Here is a 22,999-nt window from a genome sequence, read left to right as displayed (position 1 = left end):
AAATAGAAACCACTTCATCTCTCTGGTAGAATCATCTTATTATTATGTATCTAACATGTTCAGATGATCATGTCTGAAAACCATATTTAGCATTAATGCTGTTTGTGTGTGTGGGTGTGTGTGTGTGTGTGTGTGTGTCTGTGTGTGTGTGTGTGTGTGTGTGTGTTTGTGTGTGTGTGTGTGTCTGTGTGTGTGTGTGTGTCTGTGTGTGTGTGTGTGTGTGTGTGTGTGTGTTACTTTCAGATTTACAAAAATATGAACAAAAAGTAACCATACTGAATCATACTCAACCGAATTAATTAACTATCTTTATTATTGATTATATGTCAATTCTGCATCCTTTACCAACACTTTTCCCAAAAGGAATACAAAAGGAAATAAAAAGTGTAACAATTGCTTATGTTACATCCTATTTGTATAACTGAGGAATGCCAGGGAGAACTTACGCTCAGCTGTGATCAGTGGAGGGTAAAACAGGAAGTAGCCAACAAGCTCAGCAGTCAGTTGGCTGAGAAGGTTACTGGCAGTTGTGCCATTGAGAGTGACACTGCCATTATACACCACATATATCAGCGATACAGCAGGAGAACCCATAGACTGTGATGTGCTAAAGATCTGTGAGAAAAGAGGAGCGAGAAACAGACAATTTGTTTGATTTTACTACTGCTCAGACTGACCTTTTACCAAAATCAACAAAATAGAATTATCAACATTTTTCCCCAAAAAAAACAAAACAAAAACTCCTCTTTGGTATACAAAATAAATAAAAGGAAAAATAAAGGTAATTTAAAGTTTAAGCCCTCCCACCTGTACAGTGAGACCGCTGTGTGAGTTCATCACTACGGCCTCTGCTTCAGCAAAAGCATTCTCCAGTCTCTGCTCCATCATCTGAGTAAATCTGCAGGACCTGAGGTCATCTCCTGGCCCTACAAATCTCAGAACTACACACACATACACAAAGATATGCACATAAAAGAAACCATATGAAAAGAAGTTGCTGAAACATGCAGAGCATACTCCGTTATGTGCACTGCACAAACATTCTCTGACTGGTATGCGATTCTCAAAAGTACATTATTTTATTATGCTGTGGCGTTGCTGAATGCTTGATTCTGATTCAAGATGTAATTAGGCAACATCATGAGCAAAACTGCTGTTTCATGAATATCAGCCCAGCTGTGAATCGGCTGTAGGGAGAGGACTATCTAATCTACTAATGGTCTATTATAATAGTAACATTTCAGAATAAAGGTACCAGTTGTAAACATTAGTTAACCACATTAGTTAACATGAACTACCAGTGACAATACATGTAAACCGATCATAATTTTTCAAGGCCAATTCCGATTGCCAATATTTTTTTTCATATTTCAAGTAATATATAAGAAAGAACAAAAGAGTACATGAGATCAAGATGTATATTTGCTCTATTATAGGCCATAATAGCCTTAAAAAAATGTATTAATAAAAACTTGCAGCTATCTGTAATGAGATGTAACCACTAACAATCCAAAGACGAATACATACAAAAAAACTATATTGAAATCAAAAGTTCTATGTGCTAATATTATTTAATTAATGCATTAACTATTGTGAACCGATGGATCTTAGTTTGAGACTGTCTTAAAGAAATAAACCTATGGGGATCATGGGATCATTCGCTAAATTCCAAGCCATATGATAACTTAACGGGCCAAAAATTAATTATTCACTAAAAATCGTCACCTCCACTGCAGCTCTAAGATTAAATGTGCCAACGTGATGCACAAAATTTCATTTACAAAACACCTGAGAAACAGTTAAGCTTGATTTAAATTACATTTAACCTGAGCCTTGTTTTCAAAAATAACTTGCACCTGGAGAAATAGTATGTAAGGTCATTGCACACTGCATCCGAAATTTTCGCATGCGTTTTTCCGTTTTTTCATATTCCCCATCCTTTCCTATCAAAATGCATGCTACGGATGCGAAAACGCAGAAAATCGAACCTGATCCAAATTTTTTTTTGACGGACGAAAGTTTCGGAGGCAGTCTGCAGAGACCTTTAGGGTGAAAACTAGCCCAGTCTCTAAACAGTTTTGTAAGAACAATGTCTGCATTCTTAAATGGATATGGAAAAATGATATGTGTGGCAGCATTTTGCACATTAGTGTGGTGACAGAGAATGAGCGGTGAGTCTGACCTGTCTTCAGCATCATTGAGATGGCAGGGCTGGGTCTCCAGGGGACTGCTGCGATGGGAATCGCCTGCACCAGTGGCATAAACTGCCGGATGTCTGCCATCAATCTCTCAATACCATAGACACTTAGAGCCTCCACCACCACCGATGCAGTGTACACCATCTCTCCATGGGTCACATAGTAACTGACCGTCACATTAGGTACACTAGAGATGCTCTCAATCTGAAGGTGGAAATATACAGGAAACACTATTATTAAAGATGCATTCTGTAGTTTGGTGCTATTTTAAAAAGTTTTATCCATTAAGAAATACATTTTAATTTAAGTAAATGTGCAGTGGAATGAATGATTCACTGAAAAGTAGACATGAGTCTGCCATGTAATCAGCTAGCTTTATTCTGCATTTGTACTGTTTGGGACTGACTGTGGAATGCATTCGCTTTCTGGATCCTTGGACTGAAAATTGAGCAGCTTAATATGATCTGATTACAGAAGAGCTGATGCATAACAATGTTTCTTGATCAAAAACCTGCTTTTTCCATTTTCCGTCCAGTGCATCCAAATAAACTTATCAGCAAGTGCAATTCATTCCTTGTGAATTCACTTCTGTGTTTTTCAAGGAGAAATTGAACTTTTCAAAAAGGGAAGTTGAAATAAAGATAAATCAAAGATAAATATCTTATTTTATCTAGATAGACAGACTGGATGGATGGATGGATGGATGGATGGATGGATGGATGGATGGATGGATGGATGGATGGATCAGTCAAAAAAGGATTATGTCTGCTGCTCATACTGCTGCCAAAAAAGCTAACCTGAAACTGTGGTTGGCTCCATCTACCCCAGTTAAGTTTACTTGGATGTCCTTGCCCTTTTGGAGTGTACCACAGCCAAAATACATGGTGCCACCAGAAAGACAATACAATTTTGGTTGGACTTAATTGAGACTTTCTCAGACCTCCTGAAATCTTGTGATGCACTTGTTATCCCTCTAATATAGTTTTTGTCATATTTTTTTCTGGCATAGTTTTTACAACCTTCATTGTTAGAATTCTTTCTCCCTTTTTGTATCTTATGTATATGGCCAGATCTTGGGCTCTGCTCTAAATAGTTATAAATCTAAAATGTTTAATAAAAAAAAAAAAAAGATAAAATTCCCAGAACATTACTTTAACGTTATGTTCTTACATTAAAAAAAAAAAAAGACTAAATCCAAACCCCTGTTCCCTCAGTCAATAATTTGATGAGCCACAAACTTTTTAGTTCTCCCCGGATTGCTTCCAACATAAGGACTGCACTGACATCAATGCTTTTATCTTGGGATAACCAGGCAGAAAAAGCTCAGTAACTGAATAGCCTAAGATGTAACTGGGGGGTGATTAATAGCAGTATTCTATTTCCATTTTCACCCAATTTATCATGTGCATCTGTTTTTTTCTCCTCCTATAGTAAGGCCTGACAAGGATTATGTGTTTGGTTTTGTTAGGTGTCCGTGTTTAGCAGATTAGCCTAGCTTCACTTGACTAAAATAAGACATACACTTTTCACTAAGGGACATATCTGAAGTAAACATATATTAAAATGAGAATAAGATGGAAAGCAATAGACACAAATAAAGCAACAAAGCTGCTGAAAACAAGATACATACTGTAATATACACAGATGCTTAGCCCCTGCTGGTGAATTACACCATTATGTGTGCAAAACAAATCTTTTAACCAGGGGTGGATATTCTTAATGATACAATTTGTGTGCAACATTTATACAGCAATACATAAATATTTATATTATTGTAGATGTTTTATCTTTTTAGAGTGTTCAAAACCATGTGAAAAAGATTAATATTTTTCTTGCCCTTTCAGAGCAATCAGTCACATGGGTTTTACAGCCTGGTGATAGGTTAAAACACTAACTCTGCAGGTATATTAAAACTTTAGTATGGGTTTGCTAATGTTAAGAGAAGGATGTGTTACTGAAGGGGTCAGATTTAGAGGGTAAATCTCGTGGTAGCTACAGTATATCAAGACAGTAAACATTGCTTAAAGCAAAATGTAATTTGTGTTGGTGCATACTTGATGCAGAACAAACTGTAAACGATGACTGTGTTATAAATTCATGAAGTGCAAACCTTAGCCTGAACCGTGCTGTCATTCAAGGCCTTTTTCAGAGCTTGAGTAAACCCTCGAGGGAGATTCTGCTTCAAAATACTGTCTAGACGACTCCTCCTTAACTGTACGGACAACACTGTCATTGACAGAAAAAATAAATAAATAAATGAAAAATGCATTGAAAAATATACGTTTTATGTTCAAATAAAGCCATTTGATCAGGAAGATCGATTACGAAAATGTGCCATGGTAACTATAGTTTTTTGACAAAAATATGCAGCTACTGTTACTACTAAACACTCTTGATCAAATATTTGCAAACTTTGTTATAATCATTCTGTGAGATTTTAAAAAATGTATTTAATATTTTTTGCCACTTTTATTTATAAGGCAGTTGAAGAGGTGGGAAGGGTTAGGACTGGCAAATTACATGGGTATTGAACCTTTGCAGGGAGCTTGATTGACAGGCAATCTGACCAATCATAACGCCAATTCCGACCATTTTTTTCTGACAAACAAACCAGACTAACAGATTAACTTGGGTTGATTTAAACTTGAAAAATGGTATTGACATCTTTGTGAAGGGTCAATTGAACTTGTTTCATAATTGATAAACAAATTTATTGAACTGAAACTGATTTAAGCAAAATAATGACACAATTGTCTTTTTAGAGATGCAATATTTTGCAATATTAGATTGCAAGATCAGAAAAAGCCCATACATACACCCACCCATAGACTCTTCCCTCAAAGAAATTGAATTAAATATGAACAAAAGAGATTTAAAAAAAAAAAAACAGGTATAAACACAAATGTGTCTCCTCAACTTGCTTTGACCCGATCAACCAAAATGCATCTTAATATCAGGTGTAAACAGGGATCAAGTCAAGACCAAAAGAAGGTTAATTTCAAGTCAAGACCTTGCCCACATGCTTCCCAAATCCATCATGGAAATATGCTCTTGGACTCGAGATCAAGTCAATTATTGAGTAATGTAACACTGATTCAGTAGCACCAACATAAATTGTCATGATAACAAATAGCTTTCATCATTAATTAAACATGTACAGGTAGATTTATTCAGAATGAATGATGACAGCAGTGGCAGATGACAGTAAATGTTGTAGTACTTGAAACTGAACTCAATCTTAAATGTGAGTCCAATAACATATTTTCATTGTCTTGGTCTTGTCAATGACTTGGGAACATGTGGATATAAGTAGGAATCAACCCACTTCTGGTCTCAGTCTTGACTCAGACTTGAATGAGCTGGTCTCGAATACAACAATTTTCTGTTATTTCATAAAGATCACCATTTGATCTGAGCAATCGCACCTGTTTTTATCCACATCTTGTCAGTGATGTTACATCTTAGCATTGAGGCCTCAGTTGCAGTAGCTCTTGGAGTTCCTAAAGTGCTTTTTGAAGGGTCCAACTTAGCGCTCTGTGAGGTGGAGTCAGGCAGGATTCTAGGTGTTGTCTTTGGAGATTCTGTAGTTGTAGTTCTTATAGTTGCCCTAGGTGTTTTGGAGTGTCGTTTAGCAGCAGATGATTGGGTAGTGCTAATCTGGTTTGTGGTTGATGTAAAGGGGATGCTGGTTGTGGTAACAGTATTGCTGTTAAATATTGTAGGTTGAGATACAATACTGGTTGCAATGTCTGGTCGTTCTCGTTGTCTGTCCACAGCTGTAGCTGAAGATCTATTGGGTACAGCATTGTTTCTCTTCTCAGGTGTAATCAATCTGCTAGAATCAGGGTCTGCAGCTCTGGGTGTGGCTGCAGGTGCCACCAGCTCATATATCCACTCAAACTCTGAAACAACAAAACACAGAAAGGTGTGAGGTGACTGTAGGAAATCTGAGGACAAAATGGTGAAGTGATTATTATAATGATGGTGACGACAGTTATTTATAATGTTAAAGGGATAGTTCACCCAAAAATGAAAATTCTGTCAGTTATTACTCACCCTCATGTCATTCCAAACCCGTAAGACCTTCGTTCATCTTTGGAACACAAATTAAGATATGTTTATGCATTCTGAGAGCTCCCTGACCCTCCCATAGACAGCAAGGATCTGTACACCATCAAGGCTCAGAAACGTAGCAAGGAGATCGTTAAAATAATTAATATGACATCAGTGGTTCAACCGTAATTTTACGAAGCTACGAGAATACTTTTTGTGTGCAAAGAAAATATAAAATATCGACTTTATTCAACAATTCATCTCTTCTGCGTCACCCTATAGCACCATGTTTCAGAGTGCCACATATGTAAACAGCGTATGCTGTTCTGTGTCTGTGGATATACTGTTTACGTTGTTTACGCTTTGATCTGAACATAAACAACGTATCCGCATACATACATTGCATACATTGTTTATGTACGTGATACTCTCCAAAATGGTGCTCTAGGGTGACGCAGTGGAGACATGTTCTTTGTGCACAAAAAGTATTCTTGTAGCTTCGTAAAATTACGGTTGAATCACTGATGTCACATGGATTATTTGAATGATCTCCTTGCTATGTTTCTGAGCCTTGATCGTGTATGGATCCTTGCTGTCAATGGGAGGGTCAGAGAGCTCACAGAATGCAACAAAAATATCTTAATTTGTGTTCTCAAAGATGAACAAAGGTCTTACGGGTTTGGAACGACATGAGGGTGAGTAATTAATTACAGAATTTTTGGGGGGGGTGAACTATCCCTTTAACAATGATGATATGAAGTGCATAAAGGTAATGTAATAAGGTCAGTGATATTTAATGTCAGTAATCAGAGGTATTTATTTGTTCTAACAGCATTTCATATATTTATATGACAGCATCTATCATAAAGGCATTTTAAGGATAAACAAATAAAATGTTTATGAATCTTTTTAGGTAGGCTACATTGAATACTGATTTAATGTGATTAATATGGTTGAAAAATATATGTAAAACAGGCATCAAAGAACTTTTGGAGCTGCTTTGACAGCCTTCATAAGACAGCTACTTCATATACCTGGAAAAGTTTCATAAAAATAAAAATAAAAATCACACAGCAACAGTAATACTTAAGTAATAAGATCACAGGTGTGTGTTTATGAGTATTTTACAATGACTTTGAATTTAAATATATTTACTAGTAGACATGTATAATACATATATAATATAGAGGACGTGTAAAGATGTTTAAGTTTCTAAAGCTGTCCATACACATAAGTTTTAACCCAATCTTACAGGAAATCGCAACTATTTTATGAAGCTGAGATTTTGTAACGTATGTTAAAAACGTTTTTGTATGATTCGCAACAAACAAGTTCATACAAAATTTATAGGGATTTTTAGGGGGAAAAAAGTGTGAATGTCCACCCCTAACCCCACTCTTAATCATACCTGCCACTGACAGATTGTATGAAAATGTACTAACGAGATCAAACTAATTCACACGAATCGGCCACCAATTCGGCAACACAAAACTTTTTTTTTTTTTTTTTACTTTTGTTTAAGTCCATATTGCATATTTCAGCATATATACAGTAAAAACGTTGCATATGAAAAGTTTTTTTTTGCATGAGATTAAGTTGAGTTTTAAAGTAAATTATATATTATTTAGGAAAATAAAGGTGGAGGCCTCAGGTTTACAAGTACAGTATAACAAAAGCATGATTATTATTGATATTTATATGAACAGCATTTGATTTGAGGTCACTTCAGAATACCTATTATATTACAGTCATCTTATAAACACATCAGTTATCAAAGACATGTCTGTCTCAGAATAAATGTGCAAGTAAGCCCATTTTCAACTAAAATTTACTATTTACATATTTTTACATCAATGCTATCATAGAATCCTAGATATTGTATATCTCTCTGCCATGTACTGCAATGGAAGACATTATGTAATTATCTTTTCTGTGAGGTATTTTGAAGAGGGATTCAGTCTGATCAAAGTGCCTGCCTAGTCACTGCATTATCACTGGCACAGTGCCTAGTCACTAGCATGAAGTGAGCTGTTTCTGATCAGGGTTTTGATATAAAAAAGTATAAATATCTTGGATGTTCAATGACCCTTCTTTCTCTCTGTGGACCAGGTAGCCTGTCCATTTTGAGCCTTTGAACTGGGAGTTGTCTCTACAAGGATATTTAATCAACAAACTGACCAGGTTTGCCATTAGTCTTTTCTCTAAGTGCATTTCCAGGTAGCTTTGTTTGGGTCATAAAATAAATAATTTACAGAAAATGCATCAAGAATGTTCTTCAGGTTGAGAATGCATGCTTCAGGTCGACTACCTGCAGAAAGCATGCAACTGCTTCAGAACACTGAAGAAGGGTATGTCATAATGTAGCTTGACCTTGTGTTCAGCATTAGAATTTGATTGATAGATAGATAGATAGATAGATAGATAGATAGATAGATAGATAGATAGATAGATAGATAGATAGATAGATAGATAGATAGATAGATACTGTAAATACATAAATAAATATATAAATAAACTGAAAACTTTGATTCTGCACTCAACCTCAATGAGTAGATGTATTGCAAGAGGGGTGTGGAATGTTCTCAAATCTTGTTCTACATTTAAATATATCACATTGATGATGATTGACATGAAAAGCCTAATCACATACCTTCATACTCACTGATTCACCATACCTCATTCAATTGGCCAATTCTAGTACTGTTGGATATTCTTGTATGGTCGAGGTTGGTTGGTTGTACGGTAGAGAATGGGTTTTTTTAGTTATAATTTTAGATTCCCATTGAAAATAATATACTTATTACATCTAATTAGACTCAAGATGGCGGCGCAATCAGACGCAGCGGCTGCTCCGGGTCCCAAAGACGGTGTTTTTATGTCTTTTAATGTCATCTGTTCGTCTCCAAATAGTGTCAGTTTACCACTAACTCGCAAGGAAATCACCCCAAAACTCATCTATGATCGCCAAAGTCTTTTGGATATCGGCAATGCATACAAACAACAACTCTCGTCGGCGGCTACTGAGAAGCTACGAGGCCTTTGTTTACTGCTGGAGCAGTACACAAGGCAGCGTCGCAAGCGGTGTGAGAGAGGACGGAAGCGCGAAGGTACACGAGCTAGGCTAAGAGCTAACCCCACAAGACCGGCTCTTCCAACACTCATGCTCTCAAACGTTCGCTCTCTGGAAAACAAACTGGACTTAATTCAACTCAGTCGGTCTACACAGCATGAGGCAAGGGATTGTTGTGTGTTTGTTTTCACCGAAACATGGCTAAACGACAACATCCCGGAGTCTGCCATTCAGCTGCACGGGCTAACCAACTTCCGAGCGGATAGAGATTCATCACTATCTGGTAAGACAGAGGTGGCTTGTGTGTGTATATCAACAAAGACTGGTGTAACAATGCTGCGGTATTATCAAAACACTGTTCATCGCTGGTGGAGTTTATGTTTGTGAAGTGTCGATCGTTCTATCTGCCGCGGAAGTTCACAGTCATTGTTATTGTCACGGTCTACATCCCCCCGTGTGCAAACGCTAAGGACGCACTTCGTGAACTGTATAGCGCCATCAGTGAACAACAGACAAATAACCCCGACAGCTTTTTCATCATAGCCGGTGACTTCAACCACGCAAACTTAAAGACAGTTTTACCAAAGTTCTACCAACATGTGAACTTTGCAACAAGGGGAAAAAACACACTGGACTTTGTTTACACAACAGTAAAGAACTCTTACAAGGCTGTACCCCGCCCCCACCTCGGGTACTCAGACCACATCACTGTTATGCTAATCCCAGCATATAGACCACTTCTCAAACTCACCAAACCAGTTCAAAAGCAGATCACAGTATGGCCAGACAATGCCACCTCAGCACTGCAGGACTGTTTCCAGGACACAGACTGGAACATGTTTAAAGAGGCAGCCACCTACAACAACCACACACACCTGCATGAGTACACTGAAACTGTGACTGCTTACATCAACAAGTGCACTGATGATGTGACAGTCACCAAGACCATCGCCACACGTGCAAACCAGAAGCCATGGATGACAGCAGAGGTTCTTGGGCTGCTAAAGACCAGAGATGAAGCATTCAGATCAGGAGATAAAGCAGTCCTCAAAACAGCAAGAGCCAGTCTGTCCAGTGGCATCAAAAATGCAAAACGGTCATATGCTCAAAAAATCAACAATCACTTCACAGACAGCAGAGACACACGGAGCCTGTGGCAAGCCATTCAGACCATCACTGACTACAAGCCCCCGCCACAGGCCTGTGATGAGGACACATCCCTCCCCGATGCACTCAACCACTTTTATTCACGGTTTGAAATGCAGAATGACACACCTGCACAAAAACTGCCCGCACCTCCCAACGACCGGGCGCTCTGTCTGTCTCCAGCCGACATAAGGAAGACCCTATCTAGGATTAACCCACGCAAGACTGCGGGTCCTGACAACATACCTGGCCGTGTTCTGAGAGACTGTGCTGCACAGCTGACAGATGTGCTTACAGATATCTTCAACACCTCGCTGAGCCAGGCAGTCGTCCCCACGTCTCAAATCCACAACAATCATACCGGTACCAAAGAAATCACCTGTGTCCTGTCTAAATGACTACCCTCCCATAGCACTGACTCCAATCATGATGAAGTGCTTTGAGAGGCTAGTCATGAACAACATCAAAACCAGCCTCCCCAACACACTCGACCAGCTCCAGTTTGCATACCGTCCAAACCGCTCTACGGACGATGCAATTTCCTCCACCCTCTACCTGGCTCTTACCCACCTAGAAAATAAAGACTCCTATGTTAGAATGCTGTTCATTGACTTCAGCTCGGCATTCAACACAATAATCCCACAACAGCTCATAAATAAACTAAACCTGCTGGGCCTTAACAATTCCCTGTGTAATTGTATCCTGGACTTTTTAACCAGAAGACCTCAGTCAGTCCGTGTCGGCCACAACACCTCGAGCTCTACCACACTGAGCACAGGTGCCCCACAAGGCTGTGTGCTCAGCCCGCTGCTCTTCACACTGCTGACCCACGACTGCACTGCCAAGTTCAGCTCTAACCACTTCATCAAGTTTGCTGATGACACAACAGTGGTAAGTCTCATCAGAAACAACGATGAAACGTACTACAGAGAGGAAGTGGCACAGCTGGCTGAATGGTGTGGCACTAACAATCTATCCCTCAATGTGGAGAAGACAAATGAGGTTGTGATGGACTTCAGAAGAAACTCCGTTGACCACCCCCACTGACCATCGACAGCTCGACTGTGGAGAGAGTCAGCAGCACTAAATTCCTGGGGGTGCACATCACAGAGGATCTCACCTGGACTACCAACACCATGTCATTATCCAAAAAGGCACAACAGCACCTACACTTTCTCCGCCGGCTGAAAAGAGCAAGTCTTCCTCCACCCATCCTCACCACATTCTACAGAGGCACCATTGAGAGTGTGCTGACCAGCTGCATCACTGTCTGGTATGGGAACTGCAGTGCTGCTGACCGCAAGACCCTCCAGCGGACAGTGAACACAGCTGCAAAGATCATCGGTGCCCCTCTCCCCTCCATCCTGGACATTTTCCTTACACGATGCTCCAGCAAAACCAACAGCATCGTGAAGGACTCCACCCATCCCTCCCACAGTCTCTTCCAGCTCCTACCATCAGGAAGACGGTACCGGAGCATCAGAGCCCGCTCCGCCAGACTGCTCAACAGCTTTTTTCCCCAGGCTGTGAGCGCCCTGAACTCAAATCACCCCGCCCCCCTCTGAAACCTCATGCCCCTACTTCCTGAAACACCCCCCCCCCCCCCAACCTTACCACACCAAATAAAAAACTGTATAGAACTTTTTTTGTGCAATTCGAAGTGTGTTACACACAGGTGGGTGGGCCTGTACAAACCACCTGTAGTAACACATTCTCCTCTATGTGCACTAGACACTTTACACACACTGCTGCGTGTACACAATCCCACAAAAGACTCAGCAATATATGTATGTTTACATGCTCATGCACTACTAATCATCCTGCACTGTTCCCCAACCAGCTGCTTGACTCAAAATGTCTCTCTTTGCACATGTACAGTATTTATGTGAAGCATTCGTAGTTTGTATTTTTTATCTTCTATTTTTTTAGTTTGTATAGGGTAAATATTTATGTGAAGCATTCATATAGTTTGTATTTTTTATCCTTTATTCTTTTAGTTTGTATAGGGTAAATACTTATATATAGTATACCAGTGGCGGCTGCTGGTCTTTCAAAGAGGGGAAGCTCATTTTCGGCCTACATCATAAAAATTGTCCATTTATTTATACGTAAATTCTGCCATCGTGTGCAGTTTGCTAGCTGGCTAGTTCACCGCCTGGCCTACTGTATGAATGAATGAATGAACAAACGATCTAAAAAACATTAAACTCGATGGAGGAAATGTTGGAATTAGGTTAAACTGAAACAAGGAATGTGGTGTATAATTGTGTGAAATGTATAATGAAAATTGGTCAGCAATTTCGCCAAGCAAATATCAAGAAATAGTTGCAGCAGTTTGTCTTTTGACTACACTTGCAAAGTCCACTATGAGACTGAGCTCGAATCAGTGTTGCCAACTTCTTTCGATGGAAAGTAGCTAAAGCCAGTTTGAAAAGTCGCTAAATGTCGCCAGATGACGTCATGTACTAATTAGCATATTCATTACGTCATCGCGTCATATTTCCTTTTACATTTGTTTGTCTCTCTGTGCTCATACTGTATTTTAATTCTCAATAAAACTGTTTTCCTTTATATATTTTACTGTTTATGTTGTCAGTCAACGGGATAAATATGAAATAGTGACTGAAACGCAGCCCTTTAAGAATACATAACCAGCTCTCCCTCCCAAGAAGTTAGTATGCACAAAAATCCTAATTTATAATCGAGCCGTCGTCTGATTAAATCAAATAATACACACAAGATAAGACAATTCCTGTGCTGTGATTTCGGCTATATTTGCAAGTAAAATTAGAGAAGCAATATAATATCTATTTGAACTGAACGCGCTGCTCCTCTCAGCCGCTCACTGAACAGAGAAAGAGGTGTGTGCGCGCTGACCTCGCGCCGTTGCGGCAATACCAGCGATCACAGAGACTCGCTAAGGTTTGTCAAAGAAGTCGCTAGATTTGTCGCTAGTCACTTTTGGGGAAAAAGGTCGCTAGGGTACGTGGTCTGAAAAGTCGCTAAGTTGGCAACACTGGCTCGAATAGCTTCAGCATCAGCGACTTCTTATAGGACACAATCGCTGTCAATCAAAAGGAGATGCAGTCTTTCGACAAACCCTCGAATCAACACGCAGAAGTCCAGAGTCCAGGCCAACCCACTCCTCCATTCACCCCCAGAGACGCTGAGCGTCCGGGGGCGGGACATAATCGCAGCATTTATCCAATGACCATCTAGTTTTGAAGCACTGAAAAAAACTGTTCAAAGCAGCCCCATTGAAGTCAATGGACGCTGGGCTTCAACAGGCAAATACACTGATGCTACGGGAATATATGAGAAGGAAATCGAGTCACCTGCTATATGTAGCTGATTCTGAACGAACTCGTCTCTGAGATGAACGTGTTCTAACGCATTTTTAATCAATAAAACGTTAACACAATAGTACGTTTGACCATTAATTTTTTGACATTATAGGGGAAGCCGAGCTTCCCTTGCAGTCTTAAAGAAATCCCCACTATAGTATACTTATAGTTAAATCTGTCAGTAGGTTAGTTGTGTATAGGTTTATAGTGTTTTTTACTTCATTGTTGTATGTCTGTAGGTATGTAGCACCGTGGTCCTGCGAGGCACGACATTTCGTTCCACTGTATGTCCCCTCATGTAGCGGAATGACAATAAAGTTCAACTTGACTTGACTTGACTTAATTATGAGACTCCTCACAGAGTCATGAAGGGGGAACTCTATCTTAAAACCCTTGATGGCTGATGGCTCATCTTTAAATATTTAATTGCCTGAGCTGTGCATGTCTCCTCTGAACCCAGGGAATTAAATGAAATATTGGGATTTACACAACCTGACTTTAAAAGATTATATTTAAAAACTTGTGATTCTGAGCTGCTCTATGATTTTAATACTTCATTTAAATCAATTAATTCTTATTATAGCAGTTTCACTAGTATACTGTATACAACATGTCAAAAGGAACATCAGCTTTACATGCTTAAAAAATATATTGTTATGGAGTTATGATTATTTAAAAAAATATATTTTACTTTGCTCTAGAAGAGAATTTCAAATGTTATGTTCTCTTATATTCTAGTCTGTTACTGCAGAACAACAATGCTTGATGTTTGGATACCTATAAGCTTGACTGACCAATGACTGTTGACTGACCTGAGGGCTTCATTACAAAGAACAAGTGTACCAGGAATGTTTCAAAGGGTTGGAGATGTTTAGCACAGTATATACTGTATTTCAGAATGAGAAGAAGAATCAGAATGAGCTTTATTGGCCAAGTATGTTTACACATACAAGGAATTTGTTGTAGTGACAGAAGCTCCACAGTGCAACAGAAAGACAGTAACAGGACAGGACACAGGTAATAAAACAAAATAACAAGAAATAGCCAATAACCAATGTACAAAGCAGCAAAAAAAAACAAAAAAAAAAACACAATATATAATATATAATATAGGCGACTATGTATGTACAGGTCAAGTATGTGCAAATTAGAAATGAGAAAAATAAAAATAAAATAAGTGAGTGTGGTGAATGGATAATGAATTAGTTGTGTGTTCCACGTTTATTTATTGAGTGTTCATGAGATGTATGGACTGAGGGAAGAAACTGTTCCTATGTCTGGTCGTTCTAGTGCTCAGAGCTCTGTAGCGTCGACCAGACGGTAACAGTTCAAAGAGGTTGTGTGCTGGATGTGAGGGGTCCAGAGTGATTTTGCCGGCCCTTTTTCTCGCTCTGGATAAGTACAGTTCTTGGAGAGCAGGGAGGGTTGTACCAATGATTCGCTCAGCAGTCCGGCCTACCCTCCGTAGTCTTCTGAGGTCAGATTTGGTAGCTGAGCTGAACCAGACAGTTATTGAGGTGCAGAGGATGGATTCAATGATGGCAGAGTAGAACTGTTTCAGTAAGTCCTGTGGCAGGTTGAACTTCCTCAGCTGGCGAAGAAAGTACAACCTCTGCTGGGCCTTCCTGACAATGGAGTCAATGTGAATATCCCACTTCAGGTCCTGAGAGATGGTGGTGCCCAGGAATCTGAATGACTCCACTGCAGTCACAGTGCTGTTCATGATGGTGAGTGGGGGGAGAGCAGGGGGGTTTCTCCTGAAGTCCACTATCATCTCCACAGTTTTGAGCGTGTTAAGCTCCAGGTTGTTGAGACTGCACCAGACAGCCAGCTCCTTAACCTCCTGTCTGTAAGCAGACTCGTCACCGTCCTGGATGAGGCCGATCAGTGTGGTGTCATCTGTGAACTTCAGGAGCTTGACAGAGGGGTCTTTAGATGTGCAGTCGTTGGTGTAGAGGGAGAAGAGCAGTGGGGAGAGAACGCAGCCCTGAGGAGCTCCAGTGCTGATGGTTCGGGTGCTGGTTGTGAATTTGCCAAGCTTTACTAACTGCTGTCTGTCTGTCAGGAAGCTGTTGATCCACTGGCAGACAGAGGTGGGGACGGAGAGCTGAGTTAGTTTATTTTGAAGGGTTTCCGGGATAATGGTGTTAAAAGCAGAGCTGAAGTCCACAAACAGGATCCTCACATAAGTCCCTGGTCTGTCCAGATTCTGCAGGATGAAGTGCAGTCCCATGTTGACTGCATCATCCACAGACCTGGCAAACTGCAGGGGGTCCAGTAAGGGTCCAGTGATGTCCTTCAGATGAGCCAAAACCAGTCTTTCGATTGATTTCATGGCTACAGACGTTAGGGCCACAGGTCTGGAGTCATTAAGTCCAGTAATTTTGTGTTTCTTTGGGACGGGTATGATGGTGGAGCGTTTGAAGCATGAGGGGACTTCACACAGCTCCAGTGATCTATTGAAGATCTGTGTGAAGATGGGGGCTAGCTGATCAGCACAGATTTTTAGGCAGGCTGGTGACACACAATCTGGACCAGGTGCTTTCCTTCTTTTGTTCTTCCTGAAGACCTGGCACACATCATCTTCACTGATTTGAATTGTAGGTGTGGGGGAGAGAGGAGTTGCTGGAGGTGTGAATGGTTGTGTGGAGGGGTGTTCTGGCCGGGTGTGGGGTGATCGTTCAAAACGACAAAAGAACTCGTTTAAGTCGTCTGCCAGGTGTTGATTCTCCAGAGTGCTGGGGGGGGGGGTGTTTTGTAGCTGGTGATGTCCTTCAATCCTAACCACACTGAAGCAGGATCACTGGAAGAGAATTTGTTCCTGAGCTTGTCAGAATAATTCCTCTTTGCCACTCTGATCTCCTTTTCCAGTGTGTATTTGGCATGTTTGTACAAGACTTTATCCCCCTTTCTGTGGGCATCTTCTTTGGCCTGACGGAGCTGTCTGAGTTTGGCAGTGAACCAAGGTTTGTCATTGTTGTAGAATAGATGAGTCCTGGTAGGAATGCACATGTCCTCACAGAAACTGATATAAGATGTTACAGTCTCTGTGAGCTCGTCCAGATCATTTGCAGCAGCTTCAAAAACAGTCCAATCAGTCAGGTCGAAACAGGCTTGTAAATCCCGCTCTGTTTCGTTAGTCCATCTTTTAACAGATCTTAATACAGGCTTTGCAGACTTAAGTTTCTGCCTGTAGGATGGAATAAGATGAACCAAACAGTGATCAGAGAGTCCTAAAGCTGCTCGTGGAACAGAGTGATATGCGTCCTTTATTGTTGTGTAACAGTGATCCAATATATTACTGTCTCTGGTGGGACATGTGATGTGCTGTCTGTATTTTGGCAGTTCACGGGAGAGATTTGCTTTATTAAAGTCCCCGAGAATGATTAAAACAGAGTCCGGGTGTTGTTGCTCACTCTCTGTGATCAGATCAGCGAGTTTCTGTAAAGCTGTGCTCACGTGCGCTTGCGGTGGAATGTAGACACTCACGAGAATGAACGAGCAGAACTCCCGCGGCGAATAGAACGGCTTGCAGTTAATGAAGAGCGTTTCTAGATCTGAGCAGCACATCTTCTTTAACACAGTTACATCTGTACACCACCTCTCATTGATGTAAAAGCATGTCCCGCCGCCGCGCGATTTCCCCGTTGATTCTGTGTCCCGATCTGCTCTGATCAGCTGGTAATTAGGCAGATGAATCGCGCTGTCCGGTATGTCGCCATTCAACCAGGTTTCCGTGAAACACAGAGCAGCAGAGTTAGAAAAGTCCTTGTTTGTCCGGGAGAGCAGAAGGAGTTCGTCCGTTTTGTTGGGTAGAGAGCGGAGATTCGACAAATGGATGCTAGGTAACGCCGTTCTAAATCCGCGCTGACAAAGTTTCACGAGCGCGCCGGCTCGCTTTCCCCGTCTGCGCCTCCTCCTGTAGCGTTTGACCAGAGCTATGGCTCAACCAACTACAATGTCCAGCAAAACGTCCGAAAAATCAAAAACCGGTAGAAGATTTTGTGGTGTGTTCTGCCGAATGTTCATCATCCCTTGTAAAATTGATCTTATTTGAAAAACAAAAAACAGGAAAAACAAACAAAAACAATACGAACACTGAGGAGCAACGCACAATAGCTGCCATCAGCGGCGGTATTTTTTAATAGATGGAGGTTATGCTTCTCACTTAAAGTCACCATGAAAAAACAAAACAAAAAAATCTAATCTTTCAACCACTCTCCTCTAAACACCTGTCAATCAGAAATGGCAAAGATGTGTGTTATCTACATGAGCCTATTTTTTTTTTTTTAAGTTTACTTCACATTCTTGGTCTTACTGTGCATGATTCATCTTTTCTTATTATTTAAAATATAATGCCTGTAATTGTTTATCAAAATGTAATTATTCATGTTATGATTCACTTTTATTTTTAACCCCTACTCTTCAACCAACTGATTTATATTTGTCACAATCCAATAAATAAATAAGTAAATAAATAATAGAATATAATACAATTTCAAAGCAAGTCTCACCCTACATAACTTTTGGGTGACTATCACGTTTCACTGGGAAATAAATGACATTATAGAAGTTCAATGGGATTTATAGGGATAGTTCACCCAAAAGTGAAAATTCTGTCATTAATTCATCACCCTCATGTCATTCCAAAACTGTAACACCTTCGTTCATCTTCGGAACACAAATTAAGATATTTTTGATGATATCCTAAAGCTCTCTACATGCATCAGCACACGCATGCGTTGTTTGATTCCATGAAGCGGAAGCAACCGCATGCTTCATGATACTTTCCACAATGGTGGCACACCGCAGCAGACGGGATGACGAGAAGAAGAAGTATTGAATAAAGTCATTATTTTTGTTTTGTTTGTGCACAAAAAGTATTCTCGTTGCTTCATAAAATATCCGTTGAACCCCTGATGTCACATTGACTATTTTACCAATATAATTGCTATGTTTCTGGACCTAGGAATATTTCAGTTGTGTTGCAGTATAGAGAGCTCTCGGATTTCATCAAAAACATCTTAATTTTTGTTCTGAAGATGAACAAAGGTCTTACGGGTTTGGAACGACATAAGGGTGAGTAATTAATGACAGAATTTAAATTTTTGGGTGAACTATCCCTTTTAATCGCATTTCACACTGTAAAGCAGCTGTTTTTAGCTCTACTATAAGGAATTGTACTTCAATCAATCCTCAACAGCTCATCAAGAATGTGGCAGCATTGCTGGTCCTTTTTCTTACTTAAAGGGGTCATGAACTGAGAAATCAAAATTCCCTAAATCTTTTAACATATAAGAGGTCATTTTTCTATATAAAACATCCTGTAAGATCCAGAACTCAAAACTTTCTTGTTAGTCTAAAAACAGCTTATATTGAAGCCAATCTGCCAAAACGACAAGTTGTGGGAATGTACCACTTTATGATATAATAATGTAGATAAGCGCCGCCTCCACAGAAGAAGATCAACACTTGCTTCTACATCACTGCCTCTTTAGCCCTGCTCAACGATTTGTGCATGTACTGTAGTTTAAATAGCAAGAGACAAATGCAGGTCTACACTGAAATTTTACAGATCCCTCATAACACAACAAGACGCTATGCAGTGACAAGTTGTGGAAAAATGTCTCGGGTTACTCGTGTAACCCTTGTTCTCTGAATAGGGAGTGAGATGCTGCGTAAGCTAAGACGCTTTGGGAACGCCCCCTGGGTGTGCCAATTGTCTGAAGCCCTTATAGAATCACGGCAAGTAATTGGCTGATGGTGCGGATGCCGTCTTTCGACGTTCTTACGTTGCCTCCTTATACTGGCGAACGCGCCATCTGCTCTTCAGATTTCTCTGCCGAAAAGGCCCCTATCGGCAGTGTGAGGAGCTTGGCAGCAAACGCAGCATCTCGTTCCCTATTCAGAGAACAAGGGTTACGTGAGTAACTCGAGACGTTCTCTTTCATAGGTTCACTCAACGCTGCGTAAGTTAAGACGCTTTGGGAACGATATACCAAACACGACAAGCTAAAAACGCTGCCCTATATGGCCCCAAGACTCAAATACCTTCCATTTGGAAGAGTACAGCTTCCTAGTGGAGGGGGCTCTGGCACTAGCGGTAGTCTCCGGAACCTCAGCAGGAAGACCAGAAGTCAAAACCTGTGGCCCTGGATGGACCATACCCACAGCTTCCCGATCTCGGGCTGAATGTGCCAGATCATGCCTTGAAGCTGAGGGAGCAGGTCCTGCCTGATAGGAATCTCCCAAGGGGGCCAATACAGAAGAGGAATCAGTTCCGAGAACCACGTCTGCGATGCCCAGAACGGGGCTGCAAATAGGAGACGGACACCGCTCTCCTTCACCCTGCACAGAACTGCCGGAATCAGCTTTACGGGTGGAAACGCATACAGCCTTATGTCCGGCCAAGGGTGAGCGAACATATCTATGCCCATAGGTGCTGGGGAACTCAGGGAGAACCAAAGTGGACATTGGGACGACTCCTGCGACACAAAGAGGTCCACTTCAGCTTTGCCGAACAAATCCCAAATCTGGGCTACCCTTTGGCGGTTCAACATCCACTCTCCCGACCTGAGCTTCTGTCTCGACAGAAAGTCGGCTGCGAGGTTCAAAACTCCCAGGACGTGAACCGCTCTCAAGGAGAGAAACTTGTCCTGAGCCCAAAGGAGGAGACGGTGTGCATGCCTGTTTAGGGTACGTGACCGATTTATATGGAATACTACCGCCATGTTGTCCGTCCTGACAATCACATGACACCCCCTGAGTGAGGGGAGAAAGAGAATAAGTGCCAGGAAGACGGCTCTTAGCTCCAGGCAGTTTATGTGCCAGGAGAGGAAGAGCCTGCGACAAGTGCTCATGGAGACATGATGGTCTAGCTTGAAGCGGGCCAAACATGTATTGAGGCTGGAAATCTGGCCAGGAGCCAGACGGGCCTGCATTTGAACGGAATCCAAATGAACTCCCAAAAACACAGTTTGTTGAGAAGGGGAGAGAACACTCTTCTTGGTGTTCATTCTGAGGCCAAGAGCACGAATGTGGTGGAGGGCGACATCCCTGTGACGGCTCACTGACTCCCTGGTGTGGACCAGAATGAGCCAATCGTGCAGGTAGTTGAGTACACGAATGTCCTGGAGCCTCAAAGGGGCCAGAGCAGCATCCATGCACTTTGTGAACATCCTCTGTGCCAAAGCCAGGTCAAAGGGAAGAACCTTGTATTGGTAAGCCTTCCCTCCAAAAGCGAACTGAAGGAACTTCCTGTGCCACCAAACAACCTGAATATGAAAATAGGCATCTTTCAGGTCAACAGTGACAAACCAGTCTCCCACTCGAATATGTGACATAATTGTCTTCAACGTCAACATCTTGAACTTCCCTTTGTAAAGGGAGAGGTTCAGACGATGCAGTTCTAGAATGGGTCGTAGACCGCTGTCCCTCTTTGGCACAAGAAAATAGCGACTGAAAAAGACTTGTTCCAGGTCCGATTGAGGGACCTCCTCTATTGCCCCCTTGAGGAGGAGGGAGAACAGTTCCTGCTGTAGCGCAGAAGCCTTTGAGGCGCTGCTTACTACTGTCAGGTGAACCCTGTCGAAGCGGGGGGGTTGCGGCCAAACTGAAGTGTGTAGCCGGACGGAAGGCGATACCCCTGGTAGGTGCTCCCATTCGTGAAAAGAAATGCGATAGAGGAAGCATAGTGTTGTAGTCTAGAAGAAATACCTGTGTTGGGGTGTCGAGAAGGTCTGGAGGGGGCGACGTCGTCCACCACGAAGGAAAGCCTTGTTCAGGATGTGGGAGTCCACAGGGACTGATATACTGGACTGAAAAGTGGCCGGTACGGGGCCTGTTGGCTGTGGGAGAGAACCGAACGTGTAATCTATCACGCGAGCCGCGGGTGACGAAGGAACAGGTAGTAGGGTGAGAAAGCCTGATGCGTCTCCCGACTGCCACACTGAAAGAGATTGAAGATGGCCGTTTGCTGCACACCGAAATCCGCTGGGCGGATGTGACAGATCTGAGTGAGGAGAGTGTGTTAGAGGTGGGCAGAAACGTTTGAACGGTCTGGCCCTGCCTCGTGAGGTTTCTGGGAAAACTCTCTTCATCCTGACTCGAGAGTAAGGAGCGACTCGATGGAGCTGAAGCGGCAGGCCTGTCGGGCCGCTTCAGATCAATCCGCCTGTGAGGTCACCGGTGGGGCAATGGTCGGCCGCGGGCTCCCCAGAACGTGGTAGGTGGGGGATGAGCAGGGGCGCTGTTACTACTGGCGGTCTCCTTCCTGGGCAAGGAGCGCTCTCTAGACAAGGAGGAGGAGGGGGTGTTAGAGTGGTCCCTCGTCATCCTAGGCATAAACTGCCTGAGGGCAGCTGACTGAGACTTGGCGGACCGAAACTTCTCCACCACAGAGCTGACTGCCTCCCCAAATAGTCCAAATAGTTTGAGAGATGGGGGCGTCAAGGAGAAAAACTTTCTACTTCTCACGAATCTCCATGAGATTAAGCCATAGGTGGCGCCCTGCAGCTACCGAGCCCACCATAGAGCGTCCTACAGCACGAGCAGTGTGCTTAGTGGCTCTCAGGGCCAAGTCCGTGGCTTTACGGAGCTCTTTGACTGCCTCTGGAGTCAGGCCGCCACCCTCATCCATCTTTTTGAGGACATCCGCCTGGTAGGCTTGGAGGATGGCCATAGTGTGGAGGGCCATGCCTGCACCAGCTGCAATGTAGGACTTTCCAATAAGGGCGGAAGTGGCCCTACATGGTTTGGTTAGAAGGAGGGGGCGGGACTTCCATGAAGGCACCAAAGATGGCACGAGGTGAGAGGCTAGCGTGTCCTCGATCACCGGAATGTCGGTATAGCCCTGCTCCACAAAACCCACTAGGTTGGTGAAGTCAGTGGCTGCCGCGTTAGTAAGGCGGGAGGAGAAAGGCTGTTTCCAGGATCTGGAGATCTCGTGATGCAGATCGCTGAAAAATGGTAGCTTCCTCCGTTCAGGCCTTGAATTTGGGCCGCTAAGGAACCGCTCGTCGAGTTCAGACGACTGAGATTCACGCGGCTCGTCGAGCCAATCAATGGAGAGCTTTTCAGTGGTGTGCGCGAAAGCACGTCCACGAGCTTCCTGGCCGCTAGGCGGGAAAGCATCGGCTAAAGCAGGCCCAAAAAAACGGGGAAGAACGGATGACTCCCTCTCAAAACCG

At 42.2% G+C, this 22,999-nt stretch overlaps 1 protein-coding gene across 1 annotated transcript in view; it reads right to left on the bottom strand.

Moving 5' to 3' along the window:
• LOC306888317 (UPF0606 protein KIAA1549L-like) overlaps positions 1 to 22,999 on the bottom strand; it is a gene marked incomplete at both ends in the record, with an annotated part of 105,583 nt that overhangs the window by 39,453 nt on the left and 43,131 nt on the right. Inside the window, 5 exons of the mRNA XM_079446533.1 lie at positions 447 to 615; positions 808 to 941; positions 2,183 to 2,402; positions 4,309 to 4,424; positions 5,624 to 6,100. Of these exons, the coding sequence (XP_079302659.1) occupies positions 447 to 615; positions 808 to 941; positions 2,183 to 2,402; positions 4,309 to 4,424; positions 5,624 to 6,100 (1,116 nt within the window). The remainder of the gene's footprint in view (positions 1 to 446; positions 616 to 807; positions 942 to 2,182; positions 2,403 to 4,308; positions 4,425 to 5,623; positions 6,101 to 22,999) is intronic.

The sequence above is a fragment of the Barbus barbus genome (assembly GCF_936440315.1).
Source record: "Barbus barbus genome assembly, chromosome: 22".
NCBI lineage: Eukaryota > Metazoa > Chordata > Actinopteri > Cypriniformes > Cyprinidae > Barbus > Barbus barbus.
This window is presented reverse-complemented; position numbering and strand designations above follow the sequence as displayed.